Raw genomic sequence first — 21,323 nt, 5'->3', positions numbered from 1 at the left:
AATACAAACTTGTGATGAAGTCCTTTATTTGCCAGAAACATTTAGGCTTTCTTCAGTGTATTACTGAAGGAGAAACTCGTTAAGGAAGCACTGGCCCACCATCTCACAGTTCACTCTTTTTGAATGGAAAAGCATTCTCAGAGACCAAGGAAGTTCTGTGGCACTTCTGCTCATATGTGTTTAGTCAGGGTTTTAATTCCAGTGAGATTTGTGGGAAGCCTCTGGAAGCCAGACAGTATACAGATTTATGTTTTCATTGTCATACTCCCAGCTAATCGCTGTGCTAGATCGTCTCCCAGGTATATGTGGATGTTGGCTTCCAACAAATGCAGGCTTGCCAGTGAGAGGAAGAGCCTGCCACCATCACAAACATGGAAGAGAAACACTTTGCCATGTTAAGCAGTCTCCATGCTTATATGGCTTCCTTTCTTCCTATAATAATGCATTTCCTAGAGTGTACAAATGACAGATTTCTACACTAGTGAAGAAAAATTATAATAATTTTTTTCTTATCTCTTTGCCTGAATCCTTTCTGAAAGGTCTAATAATATCTCTGATACTACTCTTCTCAAAATCTGATATTGGAGAAACAGAGACCTTCTATGGGAATGTGGGAAAAACTGTCTAAGACAGATATTAGAATCCAGTCTTCTCAGTCAGCATTGTGTCTCTTGTCAAACTCATTATTCAACAACTTTCAGTTGTCATCTATGTGGTAGTGACTCCCACACCTCAACTCCACTCCCCTGTATATTTAATTGTCTGGTGGACATGTCTTCTTAAAGATGCAGCAGGCATGTCAAAACTGTCAGGTTCTAATATTATTTATTAATTTTTTAATCTCCTATCACATCTGGTCATCCTTTTTTAGTACTTTATTTCAGTGAATGGGAATCACCCACCTGTTTCTAAATCCAGGAACCAAGGAGTCATTCATGGCTCTTTCTTTACTTCTTAGTTAACTTTGGTTCTTTAGATCCGAACTCCTCAGTGTGTCTTATAATTGCTATTCTTTCATTGTCACTGACACTAATTAATATCAGGCTGCTGTCATATGCCACATGGATTCTGCAGTAGCTACAAAACTGCTTTTTTTCCCCGATTTAAATCCATTGTCTACACTGTAACCAGAATAATGTTTCTTTAATGTAGATCTCAATTTGTCACTTCTTAAAACTCAACAGTCATATCCCTGTCATTGAGATACAGTCCAAACTCCTTAACATGGCTGAAATAGTTTTTCATGATGTAGATATATTTCTGTCCCTTCCCCTTACACTCTGTTTGAGTGTTGTCTTAGTTCTAGCTACTGTAACAAAATACTGTAGGCTGTGTGGCTTGAACAGAGACATTTATTTTTTACGGTTTTGGAGTCTGGAAGTCCTAGATCAAGGTGTTGGCAGATTCAGTTCCTAGTGAAGGCCCTCTTCACCTTTTAACAGAATCCTCACATGGTGGGGAGAGAGATTGTGTGCTCTGGTCTCTTTTGCTTCCTCTAAGGACACTAATCCCATGATCGGGTCCCCACCATCACGACCTTGTCTAAACCTAATTATCTCCCAAAGGCCATATTTCCAAATATCCTCATATTGAGGGTTAGAGCTTCAACATATGAATTTTGGGGGGATGCACACACAAACATTCAGTCCATAACAAGTGTTAATGAGCTACTTGAAGTTATTTGAATAGAGCAGATCAGAATACTATGTCCTGTAAGCGAAATTTGGCCAACCACCTGTTTTTTTCACAGCCTGAAAACTAAGAATGTTTTTTACACTTCCAGAGGTTACACTTTAAATGGTTATATAAGTACCTACATAATATACTTGATTTTCTCTGTAGACTTGCAAAATCTAAAATACTTTTCACCTTTTAAAAAAGTTTCTGCCAACGTTTGGAATAGATTATGCTTTTTGCTTCCTTGCCCTTACCATACTGTTTATGCAGAATATAGTCTCCTCTTCCACGTTCTAGAGGCTGAATTTGTTGTTTCTTAGGTTGTCTTGACTTGACTTTGTTTCATTTAAAACAATTTTATTTTATTTTATTTAAAAAATTTTTAAATTGTTAAATTTTTTGAACATCTTTATTGGAGTATAATTGCTTTACAATGGTGTGTTGGTTTTCTGCTTTATAACAAAGTGAATCAGCTATACCTATACATATATCCCCATATCTCCTCCCTCTTGCGTCTCCCTCCCACCCTCCCTATCCCACCCCTCTAGGTGGTCACAAAGCAAGGAGCTTATCTCCCTGTGCAATGTGGCTGCTTCCCACTAGCTATCTGTTTTACATTTGATAGTGTATATATGTCCATGCCACTCTCTCACTTCATCCCAGCTTACCCTTCCCCCTCCCCATGTCCTCAAGTCCATTCTCTGCATCTGTGTCTTTATTCCTGTCATGTCCCTAGGTTCATCAGAACCTTTTTTTTTTTAAGATTCCATATATATGTGTTAGCATACGGTATTTGTTTTTCTCTGACTTCCCTCTCTATGACAGACTCTAGGTCCATCCACCTCACTACAAATAACTCAATTTAATTTCTTTTTATGGCTGAGTAATATTTTATTGTATATATGTGCCACACCTTTATCCATTCATCTGTCGATGGACACTTAGTTTGCTTCCATGTCCTGGCTATTGTAAAGGTTCACTGTAGAGCTGCAGTGAACATTGTGGTGCATGACTCTTTTTGAATTATGGTTTTCTCAGGGTATATGCCCAGTAGTGGGATTGCTGGGTCATATGGTAGTTCTATTTGTAGTTTTTTAAGGAACCTCCATACTGTTCTCCATAGTGGCTGTATCAATTTACATTCCCACCAATAGTGCAAGAGGGTTCCCTTTTCTCTACACCCTCTCTAGCATTTATTGTTTGCAGATTTTTTGATGATGGCCATTCTGACTGGTGTGAGGTGATACCTCATTGTAGTTTTGATTTGCATTTCTCTAATGATCAGTGATGTTGAGCATCCTTTCATGTGTTTGTTGGCAATCTGTGTATCTTCTTTGGAGAAATGTTTATTTAGGTCTTCTGCCCATTTTTGGATTGGGTTGTTTGATTTTTTGGTATTGAGCCGCATGAGCTGCTTGTAAATTTTGGAGATTAATCCTTTGTCAGTTGCTTCATTTGCAAATATTTTTTCCCATTCTGAGTGTTGTCTTTTGGTCTTGTTTATGTTTTCCTTTGCTGTGCAAAAGCTTTTAAGTTTCATTAGGTCCCATTTGTTTATTTTTGTTTTTATTTCCATTTCTCTAGGTGGTGGGTTAAAAAGGATCTTGTTGTGATTTATGTCATAGAGTGTTCTGCCAATGTTTTCCTCTAAGAGTTTTATAGTGTCTGGCATTACATTTAGGTCTTTAATCCATTTTGAATTTATTTTTGTGTATGGTGTTAGGGAGTGTTCTAATTTCATTCTTTTACATGTAGCTGTCCGGTTTTCCCAGCACCACTTATTGAAGAGGCTGTCTTTTCTCCATTGTATATTCTTGCCTCCGTTGTCAAAAATAAGGTGACCATATGTGTGTGGGTTTATCTCTGGTCTTTCTGTCCTGTTCCATTGATCTATATTTCTGTTTTTGTGCCAGTACCATACTGTCTTGCTTACTTTAGCTTTGTAATATAGTCTGAAGACTGGGAGCCTGATTCCTCCAGCTCCGTTTTTCTTTCTCAAGATTGCTTTGGCTATTCGGGGTCTTTTGTGTTTCCATACAAATTGTGAAATTTTTTGTTCTAGTTCTATGAAAAATGCCATTGGTAGTGTGATAGGGATTGCACTGAATCTGTAGATTGCTTTGGGTAGTATAGTCATTTTCACAATGTTGATTCTTCCAATTCAAGAACATGGTATATCTCTCTATCTATTTGTATCATCTTTAATTTCTTTTATCAGTATCTTACAGTTTTTTGCATACAGGTCTTTTGTCCCTTTAGGTAGGTTTATTCTTAGGTATTTTATTTTTTTTGTTGCAATTGAATTTGTTTTAGATTGGCTCTGATTTGCCAAGATATATATCCATGTGATATACCCTCATGACACCTGGGAATACCATACTGTGAAGGAATTTTCTGTTTGAGGGGAGACAAGTAAATTTGGAGGGTTGTTGTGACTTTGTTAAATTAACATTTGTTAAGTAGAGCCCCAAGGTGTTGTTTGGTGAGCCCCAATTCAACAAAAGACCACAAGGGAAATAGAAATAGAGAAGTTTATTACTCTCAGGTCCTGGAGGAAGTACATGGCATGCCTGCAGGGGCCATATGGGAAAACGTGGCATGCCTCGAGGAGCCATACAAGGGCAAACAGAGTGGCAGGAACCTGGGGCACATGCTTTTATTATTAGGGTCCATGGCTGGAGTGCTTTTAGGTTCTTGGGCTAAGGCTTGATTGGGCAGTTCAAACCAAGAAGTGCAGGGTTTTGGTAAGCTCAGCAGCGGTCTTATCTAAGGTTTCACAAGGGGCAGTCCCTGGGGGGCAGGGGAAACTGTTGCTCACAAGGGCTGCTGGAGAAGTCCTGTTAGGAATTTACATTTGCTTATGACTCTGGAACTGTTATCTAGGGCAGGCCCCTGCAGACTTCTTGGTCACACAAAATGGATGCCAGGGCAGCAATATCATTGAGTAGTTTAGCAAACTCTCAAGATAGGGATTGTCTTTTTACATGAATATATCATGTAACCAGAATTATGCCTTGCATATATTGGTTTTCATATGTGTTGAATTTTTGATGGTGTGTCTTGTGGTTGCCACATGGAGGCAGGATCAACTGCCCTCCCCCCAGATTTGTTCAGTGTCGAGAAAGATGGTGCCACACATGTAGCAAGAGAATGTGAAAACATTTATTATTCACATAGTGAGACTTTCTGGGAACACCAGGACAGACACCCAAACTAGTCCAGAATGGCTCGAGTGAAGAGGGGAGAGGCAGGTGGCTCTGGTTATTATTGTGGTTAGGGGATGGGCTGGGTTGAGGATTCCCACATGCAGGCTAGACTTGTGTGGTTTGAACTTCCCTGCTGTTGCTAAGGGAGGTTCACTGTTTTAAGTGTGAAGTTTTGCTTATTATAAAAGCAGTATGTTCTTATTACAAAATCAAAAAAAGTGTAGCAAGTCAAAATCAAAAGGAATACAAAGAACATAAGCGCATGTTGTCTCACATAGTGGAAAATAATAACAATTCTTTGGTTTATCACCATTCAGACATTTAAATGTATTTTACAGCATTAAAGATGAAGTCATATTGTACATATATAATTGCTTCCCCGCCCACCATTTTACAGAGCATCTTTCCATGTGTCTAGATAAATTTCTGAAATATCATATATAATGATTTATTGATGAGTGTTAACTTGAAGCATAAATGTGGATGGTTTTCCCTTTCTGTAACTATTGCTAACTGTGTCCCCCTTACTTTTCCATTGAGCCTTAGTAACTTCTCAAAGTGATACAATTTTTTGACCACTTTTGAATTCATTAGAACAGGCTCATTCCCATTCCCTAAGACTATGTTTTTAAATCTTTGTTATAAAATGAAACCTACAGAAAACCCTACAAAACATATGTAGAGTTTAATTAGTTATTAAAAGTTGAACACCTTTTTGGCAGTGGTGACAGTGCTCCTTTTGCTGACTGGTGCTTCTCAGCAAGCCCTACTTTGGACTTAGAAAATGAGGTTCTATTGCCTTTGATTCTTTGCTGTGTCTTTAGTTGTCAGATTTGGCCTGGGGTGCCCAACATCATCTTGTTTCACACATATTCATACAAATAGCCAAACGTTTTTAATTGAAGATATGATTTTAGGAGTAAAATTATATAAGTTATAATACTTACTGCAGAAAATGAGAAAATACAGGTACTCTAATCAAAAAAAAAAAAGAAGAAAAAGAAAAATCTCAGAATCCTAAAATAGTTAACCTGTGTTTTGGTTTTCTTCTAAGTTTTTTCCAATGCATATTATACAGTTTTTTTTAATAAAATGGATAATTCTGTATGTGCTGTTTTAGAGACGTGATTTTTTTTTTCCAGTTAACATGTAAGCCTTTTCAGTGGAAGAAATGTATCTTTTATTTTAAGATGAAAAACATCTTGTGTTCATACTGATACTTCCCACTTATACTCAGGAACATAGCATAGAATTTTTACTTAATTTCATTGTTTTTTACATCTTTATTTTCTTTTTCCTGAGATGAGAATCCATTTTTCAGCAAATACCAATATACACAAGTCTCAGAATAACAACACCATTATTACCATCTGTAATGTGATTACTGAAAATAGTTTGAGGATTTTTTTCCCCCACTTGAAATAGTTTCTCTCTGAGTGTTATACCATCAACCTGATATACAGATTCATTTATTTCAATTTAACGTTGACATATAGGGATTTGTTGAAACATTATTTGTAAGAGCAAAAGATTGGAAACAAACTAGTCCGTATTTTTCCCCAATTAACATCTTTCTATGTCTGTAAATATATTTTTATTACCTTTTTTTAAGAACAACATCATATTCTGTTGTATGACTATATCGTACTTCCTGTTTAACCATTTTTCTGTTGTTGGACATTTAGCTCATTTCTACTTGTTTTGCCATTCTGTCCAATGCTACAATAGCCACACTTATACATATATTTTTTGCATTTGTCTGTTTCTAAGGGATAAATTATTAGGAGGGAAGACTTTGCCTTTTTCAAAAAGGCTTTAGCTAAATTTTAACAAATTGGCCTCCAGATGGTTTGTATGGATACTAGATTCCTCTAAATCATGATAGATCCACATTGGTGTGGTAGCATTCTTTCCTACATTGTATTTATTGGCCGTTTATTTTCTATTTATTTTGTGAATTGTCCATTATGGCCTTTGGCAGTTTTTTTTTTCCATATTCATTTTTTTCCTTGATTTTTTTAGGAAGACTGTTTTAAGAACAGCAAATATTTCATAATGGAAAGAGGTTCTGTGAAATAACTTTTTCTTATGCCAAGGTTAAATAATTATGCAGCTTTTTTGTTCATTTTAAATAATAACAATTATTCCAGTTACTCTTAGTTCTCAGTGGATCCTGGAAGGAAGGCCCAACACAAAATTGAAAAGATTTGTGTGGAATATCCAATACAGGAAACACTTCTAATTTTATTCATATTATCTGTAATAAAGTAGATATTCCCCTTCTGTGAGTGTTTTTCAAGGTCATAATCTCTCAGTCCCATTTAAAGATTTGTGAATTTGTGATCTTTTTACTTGTATATACTAAGGCAAGATTTTGCAGTATTAGATCAGTTTTTGGACTGGAGGGATTCACTAGTGGGCTATAGGTCAAACTGAGTTCATTACCTTAAACTTAGTTTTTGTTTATTTAGTTATTTAGACTTCAGAATAAGAGTCTTCTAAAGCAAAACAGTACTTTTCTAAGGATAGATAATAGCTAACAAGATTGCAAATAGAACCCAGGAGGGACTGCTTATAACCAATTTGAGTAGTCCAGTCCTACTGTAGAGAAAGAACAAATTAAGATAAACCAAGGAAGCAGTAGTGGTGCTGAAAGTAGTAGTAGCATCGGTGTTTGGCTCAGGAAAGGAAATGTAATAATGACATCATTAAAGACTCACTTCATTAATTTATGTGAGTAGTCAGATCCCTAGAGATAATAAAATACCACCTCCCACACCAAATATGAATACATCCTGTGAGATTGTTTACCATTTTTGATTATTCATGTTATTAGGGAAGTTGTTAAAAGCGTGGACTCGGGAGATTGACCTCCTGTTGTTCACATTCTATTTTGGCCAGGGATTTAGATTTTCTGTGCATTAGTTTCATCATGTATAATATGGAGATTATACTAGTCACTAAATCATAGTGAAGACTGAAGAAATCAATATCTGTGAAGTGCTTAGAACAATATCTTGCAGATAGTGAGCACTGTGTAAGTTTTTAAAAATACAAATAAAAATTACTGGTGGGGAAGAAGACTAGGAAAAGGATGTTACAAATAGCTTAACCAAGTAAACCAGTTGAATCTATTTTTTTTTTAATTTTATCTTTAAAATCTATTCTTAACCACACAAACATTGAGTAAAATAAGATTCTCATATAGTGATGTTTGAAAATAATGATTACACTGAGCTAGGTTATAGCATTTTTTCTGCTTTTGTTTACAGGATATTCTGAATAATCTTGAATCATGTGACCTTGAGGATGATGACCTTATGCTTGATGTGGATCTGCCTGAGGATGCACCTCTTGAGAATGGTAGGGGGGACAATATTGAACCTTCAGAAGTATATAGTTGAGCTACTTGACTACATCCAATTTGGTATTTGTTATTTACAGACTTCCTTATCTCTATGGTGGTAGCCTTTTCAGGCTGAGAATTTATCATAAGTGATGTTAAACAGGTTCTTTTGCAAAATTATTTAAATGTTTAAAACCTGACTTTGTAGGTCTTACGTATAACTGTATGATCCAATAAGATTGTATACCTATATCCTAAAGTATCTGGTAGATAGGATTTGTCCTTTTTTCCCTTTGTCTTATCCAATTTTTTATTCCTTTATCTCATTTTGATTTTAAGAAAACATAAATTTAGAGAAAAAGAGATATCATTTGACTTGTAAAACAGCAGCAAAAACCATTAAGTTAATAAATACTTTTAAAAAATCAATTCTGGGAAAATGGTGACCTGAATGAATCATTCTATCCTTTTTACTCTCAAATCTGGTCTGTCTTCGTCTCTGGATCCCAGTAACTGCTGGAGTGGGGCTTTAGATAATCCATGTGCAAGAGGGGCCTGGGTGCTCTTGCCCCCATTGCCATAGCATTTGAAGGATTTTCTGTCTTAAAGACTTGTCAGGAACCAGAGACCAGCCTAGGAATCCTCTGGGGCAAGGGTTGAAATGAGGATCCTCCTGGAAGAAGAATCTCAGAGAGCTGTGGATTCCCTGTTAGTCAACATTTGCCAGGTTTCTTAGGCCTTCCAGGGGCCAGGGATGAACTAAAAAGGGTAGTGAAGTCCTTTTTATACATGTTGCTAGAAAAATGCAAGGATATTTCAGAGAGCGTGGTTCGTTGTTCTAGTGCTTCATCGAGGTACAAGGAGCCTGCTTGCTGTTCACTTTTGTCTTATGGTCAGGGTTTTTTTGCTTGTTTTTTCTTTTCCCCTGCTGCCAGGATGCTGTATAATAATCACTCTTAGAATCTCAGTGGCTTTCAAAATAAACATTTATTTTTCTCATTCATGGATCTTTGTATTAGCTGGGATAGCTCAGACTGTGGGACTGAGTTCAGGTCTACTCCTTGCTTCTTCATTTTGAAACCAGGACTCCTTGGAGCAGGTTGTGCTCATGGCAGATGGCAGAAGGACAATAGGGTGCGGAGAAGCATGCATATAGTATCTCTTAAAGTCTTCACTTAGAACCAGCACACTGGTATTCTACCCACATTCTGTTGGCCAAAGCAAGTTACATGGCCAACCCTAAGAGCAGTGCGACTTGGAAGTATACTCTATTCACAGTGCGAATCTGCAGCAGAGGACATTGGATGTATAAGTCTATTGAAGGACAGAGTGTAGAGCTGAGAACAGTATCTACTCTACCACAGGGGTAGAGACTGTTGCATCTTCTTGTGGTTCTGCTGTCACTTGGGATACTCTAGCAATCAGTGCTGAGTTCTAGTCAACTGAGAAAGAAAAACCACAGCCAGTACCCAGGAAGAGGAACAGGGAAAACAGCAGAACTCCCGGGATTAGAGTGGCCGAAAGAGATGATAATGAGAGCACTTAGATTCAATTGCAGCACAATACTTTCTGGAGCTTATTATAAAAGAAGATTTCCCAACAAAACAGTTCAATCTATGACAGAAAGCATAGTTGAAATCTGAATTAGTGGCCTGGAAGATCAAGTGGAAAAGTATTTTAGAACACAGAAGAAAAACATAAACCATTAATGATTATAAGGGAAAAAATAATGAGACTTTATGATCCAGGAGATTTAATGTGAAGTTTTAAGGGCTGGTAGTGAGGAATGAAGGATTTACCTCCATGGAATAAATTATCTAATGCATTTTACTTTGACAGAACTATAACAACTTCTCTTTGGAAACCTTAGCTAAACCAGGAAGTAAAGAGATGGCATTGGTCTTAGAGCCTGCCTCATCTTTAGAGCACAACAAAAAGTTATCCATATATTAGGTAAAAGTAGAATCACAAGGCAATTTAAAGTTTCTGAGGTCTTGGCTGGGGACTTGTGAAAAGTAGGAGGGAACTCCTGAGGTATAACATCTCACATATATTATAGATTTTCCTAGGAGAAGGCAAACAAGTATTGATTATTTTGAGCTAATTGAACACGGAAGAAAGCAGAACCTGGATCTAAAATATGTAGCCTTCAGAGGCACCAAAGATAAAACAGTATTTAGATTTGGTACTACTGGGAAGGAGGGAATGACTATTCTCTTTATAGGTCTGAGGTCCTGAATGACTATACCCACTGCTGCTGAGTTTTTTTATTGGCAGGATAGGAATGTTACAAGGATTGGTACAAGGTTTAAGGGGTCTTCTAATATACTTAGACTATTGGTTTTAGTTGCCTTTAGCTTCTGGTTTTTGAAGCTACTGTGCAAATTTGGGTAGAGTTTTGGATGGATCACTCTGGATTTTATGGGTTCAGCCCCACTAATTCTGCCAGTATCAGTGGAATTTTTGTCAACAAGAAGACTGGCACCTTGTTCAGATCTTTAGTTTGGGTTTGATTTGGACACAGTTTGCTGTGACTTTATTATGAATAGGGAAGTCATCTGGGATTTCAAGGAAGAGGCCATGAAGAGAATATTTATCTGGCAATTGCATTTGTGAACCTATTAAGGTAGCATATGTGGTAGCACAGACAAGGAAAGAATGTTTGTTGGTCAAATGTTTCTTGGACAGTTATGGGCTAGGACTTGGGAACTGTCTGAGTTATTGGAGATAGCTACACTGGGTGGTTTAGTGACACTGAGGGGGAGGTTATATAATAGTCACAGCGTTTAAAGTTGATATTATAGTGCCTATATCAATAATATATTTTCAGGGTTGTCCTTTACTGTTTAGAAAATTTTATCTTTGAGTTTAAGGGTAAAACCTGAAATTGGGTGCTTGATTTTTCCTTCAGAACACTTTGACTAATTGCCCACTTATTTTTTCTCCTTTATTTCTTAGGCAATGCAAGACAGTTTTTCAGTGCCCTGCTATTTATCTATAAGTGTATCAAGAGACTCCTTTCTCCAGTGTTTAATTTACTGGGGTGGAGGCATCTCGTTATATATGAAGGACATCATTTTATTCTGAGTCTTATTCTGCTTTTTTCTAAGTCTCTTTCCAAGCAGTGGAAGTCTGGCAAGGGAGGAGGGAGACGAGGTCACATCTCTTTCAGCATCTATTCCTGAATGCTATCTGATGGTGTTAGTCTATCTGTGAAATCTCTAGTGGATTTATTCTTCCTTTGCTTACAGAACTGAATCAGAGCCCAGTCTACGTTCACAGGAAATACTTTGTTGACAGCCTCTGAAAGTCCTTTTCTAACTTCTGATTTCCTCTGCAATTGATGGAGTTCAGGACACACGACCCCAAAATATGGCACCTTGGCATATTGAATATTTTAAGCTGAAGGAGTTTGAGAAAATGGCAGAAGCAGAAAAATCACTCTGATTTCCTCCCCCTCTTGCCCATCTTCCCTGAAACAGGTCATAAAACCGTCATGTGAGGGGCACCTTCCCCATACCTAGAGGAAAGGAGCATCCTTATCTCTGAAGACAAAGTTAGACTAAGAAGATCCTAACAAACAGGCCTTGCTAAAGTTTCCCCCAGTTTACCACACTTAGACTCCTTAACCTGTCACATTCCTCCTTGACTGTCTACTCTTCATCAAGCCTAGCATAAAAATATACAGGTCTAACTGTTTCTTTGGGTCTTCATTTTCTCATGAAGGCTCCCATGTCACATATTAAATAAATTTGTATGCTTTTCTCCCATTAATCTATCTTATCAGTTTTATTTTCAGGCCCTAAGAGAGTTGAGAAAATCTTTCCTCCTCTACTACACAGTCGTGGGTTCTTCAGTCAACTTTAGGTTTTTCACACTGTGCTTTTTCTATACTGTTTTTATGCACCTAGATTTCCTTCTAATGTATGAACTAATTGGTATAAATCTGGAGGCCCTGGATTATCAATTGCTAAAAGTATTCTAAATTCTTCTGGAAATTTCTCCCAGTCTTGTTTAGACCTTAGAAAGTCTGTAGCTATGGCTCTCAGCTCAGGATGAGACCAGATCCAAGTCAACCTTAAGGGAATTTTCCGTCTTCTGAAGGAGGGTTAAGAGGTATAGAGTTTTTTAGGTTTCTGGTCAGCTTGAGGGGTAGGGAAAGAGGTTAAAGGGAGAGATGGGGTGGAGGGAAATTGAATATAGAATGAGGGAATAGGAATAAAAGGAAAAAGGACTTTAGATTTGAGTAGCAATTTGGGAGGATCTAAAAAGAGAGACTATTTTCTTTTATATTTTTCTTTTACCTTGGTGAGGGAATCTCTTAAGGAAATTTTGGAATCTGAATTTCTTTTAGCGGACCAGTGGGTATTTGAGCTTTGCTTGCTTTTTGTTCTAAAGTGTCTCTCATATAAACAGTTTGGTTATACCAAAGGCATAGTTGTATTGTTTTATTCTCTTGCTCAGAAACTTCTAATGGCCACTCATTGCCTACAGATTAAAGCCTAGCATTTGGCACATTCATAGCATCATCCTTAGGTTTATGAAATTTCCATAGTATACATTTTCTTAGGTGTGATCTTTCTTCCACTCGTTCTGTTTTAAACTTTTCTCTGTTGAAAAAGATATCTTTCTAATTACTTCCTGAATCCTATCCCATCAAATTATGGTGCCTATTAAATTGCACTTACTTCATGCTATTAATATATTTCCTAAGGCCACTTTTTTGCTAAACATTTTATTGAGATATAGTCATATGAGGTCAATAGTATTGTCCTTTACCACTTTCCAATTACTGTATTTTCTTCTGGAAATTTATCTTTTCAGTACTAATGGCATTTAGTAATATCAACTTCATGATTTTTTTTTTTAGCATGAGCTTTTCTCCTTTCAAACCAAATTTCATTTAAAAAACTTTCTTGTTCATATTGTAAAACCTTCTGCATGACACATCCTTTCCAGACTTTCTGATATGTAATTTCTTCCTGCTATCTTCATAGCCAGTTGTTAGTCATAGATAGGAATACTACCTGTGTCAGCCATTATCTTCTTAGGACTTTAAGTTATTAGAAAGAATCTAGGGTACTTTTGGCATCATATTTCGTTCTTTATCAAATCAGAAGAAATGGGTATGATGAGTGTTAGACATAGGCATCTCCATATCCCATACCTTTCAGTTAGCTATGTTAGAGTCTCTTTCCCTCATCACAGGGTAGAAGTACTGAAAATTCTGTCTCCTACTCATAGTAAAAAACCTACTAAAATCTGCCTTTTACTTTGGGAGCTAGAAAGCCCCTTTAGAAGGCGTTTATTTATTCTCTATTCCTAAACTCATAATTAGGGTCAAATCTGGTGTGTAGATAGTTTTGATCAGCATATTGGTTAAAATTTTTTTTGGAAAGCCTTTAGGTTTGCCTCATCCTTCCCTATGATATTACACATTCAGAAGGATTTATTTCCTTTCTTAGTCTTGTTTGTCCTGTTCCTTCATTGGCGCTGGAAACTGGCTTTAAATTAACTCCATCTTGTAATTTTATTGGCTTTCCATTTTATTTTCTATGTTATTTCTTTCTCTCTGCCCTTAGTCTTTTCTAAGAAACCACCACTAATGTTATTTCGCATTCTCTTCTTAGTAACATTTTAAAGTGTATCAAAACATGATTGATGGGTACTGCAGGTAGTAGTATAAGCGGGACCCTTCCTTCCTTCAGAGTCTTGGAGGAGACATTTTTCTGAGAGTTTAAACCCCCCTCTGTCCCAATTCTAACAATAGTGTTTTGTAGTCACGGAAAATATTTGTTTCCGGTGCCTATTTGTCGTTATGGTGATGGTTGAGTTCATGTTTCAATGAAAGTGCTTTATTTGGAGCCTGTGTGTAGTACCAACAATCTTTAGTAAATACAAAAGCAGCACATCATTTTCTGCATTATAATTTCCCACAGCATTTAACCCCATCTCCTGACTTGTTTTCCTGATTAGTGTGCTTCTTATTACTCTGAGTGCACTGTGTGGATGATATACTAATTATATATCAGATTCTTATTGCAGAATTTCTTTTTTGGGGAGTGAGTGGAATTTTACCTGTGTGAATTAAGAGGAAATATGAATTCAGATTTAAAAGTAGATATAGATTATCCCTCAGCTATACAGAATTTCTTAACCTAAAGTAACATTTTAATGCCATTTAAAAATACTTAAGGAAGTTAACTGAGTCTATGAGTATAATGTGAATGTCAACTAAAAGCATTTTTAAGCCTTCTTAGGATTATTTTTCAATTTATTTTTCTTTTGCCGTCTTATATTCTCCTCCTTACTTTTGCGGCATAATGATCACCATGCCTTTATTTACATAACAGTCCTGTTTTCTTTATTGAACTTTAAAAAAATATGTATATCTTAATTTATCCCAATAAGATGATGAGAAATTGTTAGAAATAATTTCAAATGTAAGTCTTCTTTAAAAATTTTTTCTTAAAAAAAATTTGTTTAAACTATAAAACCTATCGTTTTTTTTCCCCAAATTGATTTCTCTAATGGAAATTTTCTAATAAACAAAATTTCAATGTCTTTTAGAACCTTATTTAAATTGTTACTCATATACAAGTAATGTGTTCACAGTGAGTTCAGTGTATATGAGAATTGAACATATACACTTTAATTATATCAACCTTTTTTTGGAGTGGGGAAGTTTGTTTTTATCTGGTATACTGTAATCAAACACTTGCCATGTATCAAATTCAGGTTTAGGTTAAGTTAAAAAAATCATTTAAATAATGAGGTTTTTTTTTTTAATTTTAATTGGGGAGGATTACGTTGATTTCTAAAGCTTTCTTATCACAAGGGATTCTGAACATGCAGAATTTGAACTTTCTCATGTAATAATTCTCAGACTAGAGAAACCTTTCCTGTTCCTGCCTTGGGTTAGTGTTTAGTTGTATTTTTAGTAACAGTCTTAACTCAGAGGCTATGTAAGCACTGAGTGAAGATGGAGTCACAGGGTAAACTGGGCTTGCTTCCCACAGGGAGGGCTGGGAGTTGAGCAGGAAGGAAGGCCTGTTTGTCAGTGCCTTGTATGCAACTATGTCTGAGTAGGCAGCAAGCGACACAATGTCTCCCTCGTACAAAGTAACTCTCTTAGTGAGTGCTCAGATATGTGAGGAAAAAGTGTTTGGGTAAGTGAAGGAGAAGCTTGGGGTGTTTCAAAGAAATTCTTTTCATGTTTTTGTGGCATTTAGATTTCAGGGAGTGTACTGTTTGTTGCTGCAAAGTACTGGCTTTGTTTTCAGTGGCATTTTTGAACAAGCTCCACTGTCGGCAGATTGGAGCATTTTACTTTCTAAAACTGTGAGCTTAATTTAAAAAATATGATTTGTTTATGATGAAGAGTTAATTTGTGCTTCTTGAAATCAGTAAAAATTAATTGTGGCATTCATTTTTAGGAATGAGTTCTCTACCAGACTTAAAATCTTCTACTTTTTCTTGTCATTTTCATTCTGAAGTCAGAACCAACTACTGATAATGATGAAAACCACTTAAAACTGACTACTGGTGTTTAAAATGTATAATGTTGATTTCAAGGATAATTTGCTTGTTTTAAAACAGTGGGACTGTTGTTACTTAAGTGACTGTGATAATGAAAGTTCTATAATTTACTTCAGTTTGAATAATATAAAGTTTGGTTTTCACTGAAAGAACTAGTCATTTTTCTTCTGGAAATCTTGATTTTGTGGTTAGCTAACATAAATGGCTGGTAGTTTTAGAACATTACTTTTATATTTTCAGCAGCATTTAATTATTGAGCTGTAAGTAGTTAGCTTTTATAGAGTTTGTGTACATGTTTCTAGTGTTTCGCTTTTGAATTTGTCTAGTGGAGTGTGACAATATGAACCGCTTTGACCGATCAGACAGAAATGTTCGGCAGTCTCAAGAAGGATTTTGGAAAAGGCCACCCCAGAGGTGGAGTGGACAGGAGCATTACCACCTTAGCCATCCTGACCACTATCATCACTATGGAAAAAGTGACTTGAGCAGGTGAGTCTAATTTCAATTATATTTTCCATCTTATTAGTTTAGAATCATATTTCCGCCCACCCCTTAAAACTGTTTTTCGTCTTTGTTTTTAGAGGCACCAAAAAACATTTCAAGTTATATGTGATACTAATTGGAATAATCTAATTCTTTTCTTTTGACTTAAATCTTTTTTCATTAGCTGTTTGAACTTTAAATTTTTGCTGTTTGAACTTTAAATTTTCGTGTGGTTTTCTGGTTCTTATTTGGGAATGATCAGAGATGTTGACTTTGTTGAAGTTTATTATGTTTAAGATATTAATGTGTAAAATTAGTTTCAAGTGATTTGTCTTCTTTTGCTTATATAATAAATTGAAATTTTAAAATTCCTCAAGTACTGTACTAGAATTCTTTTTCTTTTTGAAGTGTACCATAGTCTTTAATTTGGTCAGACCTTATGTATAGTGTGGCTGTATAGTCATTCAAACCTGGGATCAAACCCTGGCCTGGTACAACTTAGTTTTGTGAGCTTAGATAATTTTTTAACCCCTCTCTACTTCAGTTTACCATCTGTAAAACATACTTAATAATACCTTTCTCTCAGTGTTCAAGGATCAGGGATAAAAGTGCCTGGAACAGTGTCTGACTTACTATAGGCACCCGATGGCAGTTATTAATTTTTTCCCTTTTTACTCTGTCATCTCATTCTCCTAGGGATTTGAGGTCCTTTTGGAGCACATTTACAATACAAATAATAAAATTGGGATAAAGACACAATGGAAGGGGGGAAACTTAAGGCACTGTATAGTTCTTGAAGTAAGAAAAAAAATTAAGATTCCTTGCAGCAAAAGCAAAGAACAAAACTTGATCCATTACAAGATTTATAATATATATAAGATAAAGGGTATGTTTCTCAGTTAATTTGCTTTTATGAGATAGAAACCTGAAAGCAGTTGCTTTGCATGATTTCTTATAAGGAGACTACCTTGTGATATAGTGGACAGGTCTCAGACAGCTTCCCAAAGTAGAAATAATGATAAATTCCTTAAGTCTGTATTTTCTTTATGTTCTTCAATCCATGCTACAAAAAACTCTTAAGTGACAAAAGGCAGTTGTACAGTGGATCATGAAACAGTGAGGTCCAACTAAAGATCCTTCTGTTGGTAAAATTTGATGCCAGGATAAAATTTAGAAGATCTGGAAGAATGTATGGAGTACATACCCTTCCAGGCATTATTTTGGCTGTTCTGTTTCTGTTATCTGGGCTTTTGATAAGGAATGGACATCAGAGAGTTGGTATTATCAGGCAGGAATCTGATGTAAAGATAGTCTTCATTGCTAATAATGAAGATGATGCTTCCTTCATCTTTGATGGTTGGTTTATAAGAAGGTAAATTTAAGGCCAACTTATGAAAATTTAGAAGCCTACCTAAAATATGAACCTTTGCTTATAAGACAAGATTTATTCAACCATTTGAGAAGTATTTTTTGAGAACCTGTATGTTGAGCTCTGTGCTGAATTCTCAAGCTGGAATGAAGTTGGAGATGGTGTGAGAGGTGAAAGCTGTAGATTGGTAGTGGCTTCTGGGAGCATTGTTTTGAGGAGGTTAAAAAGAATTATGCAGTGTGTGAGGTCAGTTGGAATCATTGCAATTATCAGGTAGGTAGCAGACTCTTGTGCCTTTTCCATCCCATACAAATATGAGTAGTAAATACTTCCTGCTGCCAGGGTGTTTAGTGTATGGGAGAGACAGGTATGTAGATAGTTATAATGCAGTATTAGTACAGTGTAATGATGAGAGGTGCCTCAGAGTGTTGTATACAGGACTCCAGGAGCATACAGGTTTTTGTCTAGGATAGTGATGCATAAAGAAAGTTCCTGTTGAACTGATAACCATGACTGTAGCAATTGCAGAGGATCAGTTTCTGTAGAAGGGTGAGTATTCAGATGGAAAAAATAGCATGTGCAAAACCATGTATGAAACAGTGACATTTTCAGAGAACTGCTCTTAGGTTCCTAGCTGAATTGGTAGTTCAGGAGGAACTACCAATTGGAGGAATGAATAAATGTGATCTCTAACTGTAGATAGCAAAATTATCTATGCATTTTAAGATAAAGGGTGGCAAATTTCAGCTTTGTGAGACTATTAATCAGAATATCCAAAATGGAATGAATTACCTGGAGATAGCAGTCTCTGTCCCTGGGAATGATCAAGAGATCAAGAGATCAATGAGATCTCATTGATCAAGAGATCAATGAGACTGATTATTTATCTGCCAGAAAAGTTAAGCAACATTTTTCAAAAACTGTATTCCTGGATTTCAATAGATGTAGAAAAGGGAGACTGATCAGATGAGTATAGGAAGAACAAGTTAATCGAAGTTAATTTTTTTTTTAAATAGTAGACTCTGCAGTGCCTTTAATATATAATTATAGTACTGTGATGTTACAAAAGGTGGTACAGGAAAATATGTAGCCATTTTCCAAAACATGAGGACAAATCCCTTCTACACAGTGTATTTTGAGGGACTAGTGGTTTGTGGATCATCCACACTTGTGAGTCTCGATGAGGAGAGAGAAATGCACAGAACTCTTGGTGGTTGCTAATCTGACTCAGCACAGAACTTCCCAACAAGTGAACTGACACATACTGGTTTGTTATGACTGGTTATAGGTTAACCAGTTTATGGATCCCCTCAGGCTTTTGGGTAGCTGTGCGAGGTTTGGGACTTCTAGATTTCTCAGAGCCAGTTATGGGGATGGGTGGTAGAGAGAGAAATCTCATCTAAGATAAGCCTTACTCCAGCAAACCTTAAAACTATTATTTTCTTTCTATACCTTGATTTTAAAAGAATTGGATGTACTAACCCCAGGGTCGTTTAATATTACATGTGTAAAAATTCCTCTTCCCATTCTATGACTTCTTGAATGTTGCTGGTCCCCTTTCCTGTCTGTCCTTCAGTTCCCATCGTTGTCATAATTAATTACAGGATTATGTCTTAATCTGTAATTCAGGGGACTGGTGGTTCAGAACCACTTATCTACTTTCTCTGTATTTTTGTCAGTACTGTTTCTCTTTTCACCTGGCCTATCCTTTTATTCCTCTTTTCTCCCCAGACCTCCCCTTTTCCCTGCACCCTCCATTAACCATATGGAATTCTTTCACATCTTAACAAACCCATATCCTTGACTTCTTCACCTATATTCTCCTGATTGTAACTTTTTCCTAAATGTACTAATTCCTCAGTAGCATTCTTACATGAAAGATTCTTATTTTCCAGGCACTCTAGTACTGTGCTGTTTAGGGGTGAGGTCTTTGTCTTCGCTCCTCATTGTTACTTCTAAATGAAGTGTTCTTAAGCCTCTTTCATTTGACACTTAGGGCATTTGGCTTTATCAACTCCTCCTTAACGGTCCCAATCCCTAGCTCACAAAAATCTTGGCCCTTGGCTCACTTTCCCTCTTCATTGTAAACTTTGCTACAACTCTGAGTGTAGCCTCCAATGTTCATGTGCATGATTCATTTAACCTTCCGACTACCTAGTTCCTTAGGAGTCTCTTATATATAAGATCTGTCATCTGAGAATAGAGATAGTTTTACCTTTTTCTATTCAATCTGGATGCTTTCCCTTTTTTCCCCCCTGCATAATTGGCTAGAATCTCCAGTACAAGTTAAGGAGTGATGAGAGCAGACATCTTTGTCTTCTTTCTGATAGTAGGAGCAAAGCATTTGGTCTTTCACTGTTAAGTATGACGTTAACTGTGGGTTTCATAGATACTCTTTATCAGGTTGAGGAAGTTCCCTTCTATTCCTATTTTGTTGAGTGTTTTTTTTTTAATCACGAACAGGTATTAGATAGCATTTTTCAAATGCTATTGCTGTGTCTATTGAGATAATCATTTTTCCTTTCATTCTGTTCACGTGGTGTATGACTTTGATTTTCAGATGTTGAATCAACCCTGCATTTCTCGAATAAATCCCTCTTGGTCATGGTATCCTTTTAGATGTTGCTAGATTCAAATTGCTAGTGTTTTGTTGAAGATTTTTCTGTATACATTCATAACAAATACTGGTCTGTAGTTTTCTTGAGATGTCTTCGTCGTTTTGATATTATCACATAAATTGAATTGGGAAGTGTTTCATTTCTATTTTTGAGAGAGTTCATGAAGGAATTTTGTTAATTCTTCATTAAATGTTTTATAGAATTCACCATTGAGGTTATTTGGGTTTTGGCTTTTCTTTGCAGTGAGTTTTTTGTTTGTTTGTTTTTGGGTTTTTTTTTTGCGGTACGCGGGCCTCTCACTGTTGTGGCCTCTCCCGTTGCGGAGCACAGGCTCCGGACGCGCAGGCTCAGTGGCCATGGCTCACGGGCCCAGCCGCTCCGCAGCATGTGGGATCTTCCTGGACCGGGGCACGAACCCGTGTCCCCTGCATCGGCAGGCGGACTTTCAACCACTGCACCACCAGGGAAGCCCTGCAGTGAGCTTTTTGATTACTAATTTAATCTCATATATTCTGTGCATGTCTGTTTGGTTTCCTTAGTTTGTAGTGTTGCTCAAATCTTCTGTTTCCTTGCTGACCTTCCTCCTAGTTGTTTTATCCATTAATGAGAAGGAGGTATTAAAGTCTCCAACTTAAATATATCTTGTAGGGAAGGTTTGATAGCAACAAATTCACGCAGTTTGTGTTTATCTGGGAATGTTTTAGTTTCTCTTTAATTTTAAAGGATAGTTTCGCTGGATATAGGATTCTTGGTTGATAGGCTTTCTTTTAACGTTTTTTTTTTTTCTGTCCTTTTTATTTTTTTTTTTAAATTTTAACAGCTTTATTGATACACAATTCACATCTAATACAGTTCACCCATTCAAAGTGTACAGTTCAATGGCTTTTTATATTCAGTATCTACTGAATTGTGCAATAATCACCACAATCAATTTTACAACATTTTCATCACCCCTGAAAGGAAACCCTATATTCCTTAGTCACCCCCCTACCCTACTCGCCCATACCTTCCAGCCTTAGGCAACCACTAATCTGCTTTCTGTCTCTATAGATTTGCCTGTTAGGATATTTCATATAAATTGAATG

The 21,323-nt window shown here is 36.5% G+C and overlaps 1 protein-coding gene across 8 annotated transcripts in view; it reads left to right on the top strand.

Moving 5' to 3' along the window:
* The window catches only part of CCSER2 (coiled-coil serine rich protein 2), a 162,539-nt gene that overhangs the window by 60,048 nt on the left and 81,168 nt on the right, over positions 1–21,323 (top strand). For 7 of the 8 annotated variants that reach the window (XR_002174499.3, XM_019925751.3, XM_019925752.3 and 4 more), the window contains 2 exons: positions 8,156–8,246; positions 16,095–16,257. Coding sequence is in view for 7 of the 8 variants with exons in the window: in XM_019925751.3 (XP_019781310.1) it covers positions 8,156–8,246; positions 16,095–16,257 (254 nt within the window). In the remaining variant the exon portion in view is untranslated. Of the gene's footprint in view, positions 1–8,155; positions 8,247–15,262; positions 15,399–16,094; positions 16,258–21,323 lie in introns of those variants that run through there. The other variant, XM_019925757.3, reaches the window with a different exon arrangement.

This window comes from Tursiops truncatus, chromosome 16, assembly GCF_011762595.2.
Source record: "Tursiops truncatus isolate mTurTru1 chromosome 16, mTurTru1.mat.Y, whole genome shotgun sequence".
NCBI lineage: Eukaryota > Metazoa > Chordata > Mammalia > Artiodactyla > Delphinidae > Tursiops > Tursiops truncatus.
Note: the sequence above shows the minus strand (reverse complement) of the source record. Positions and strands in the feature narration are given on the sequence as shown.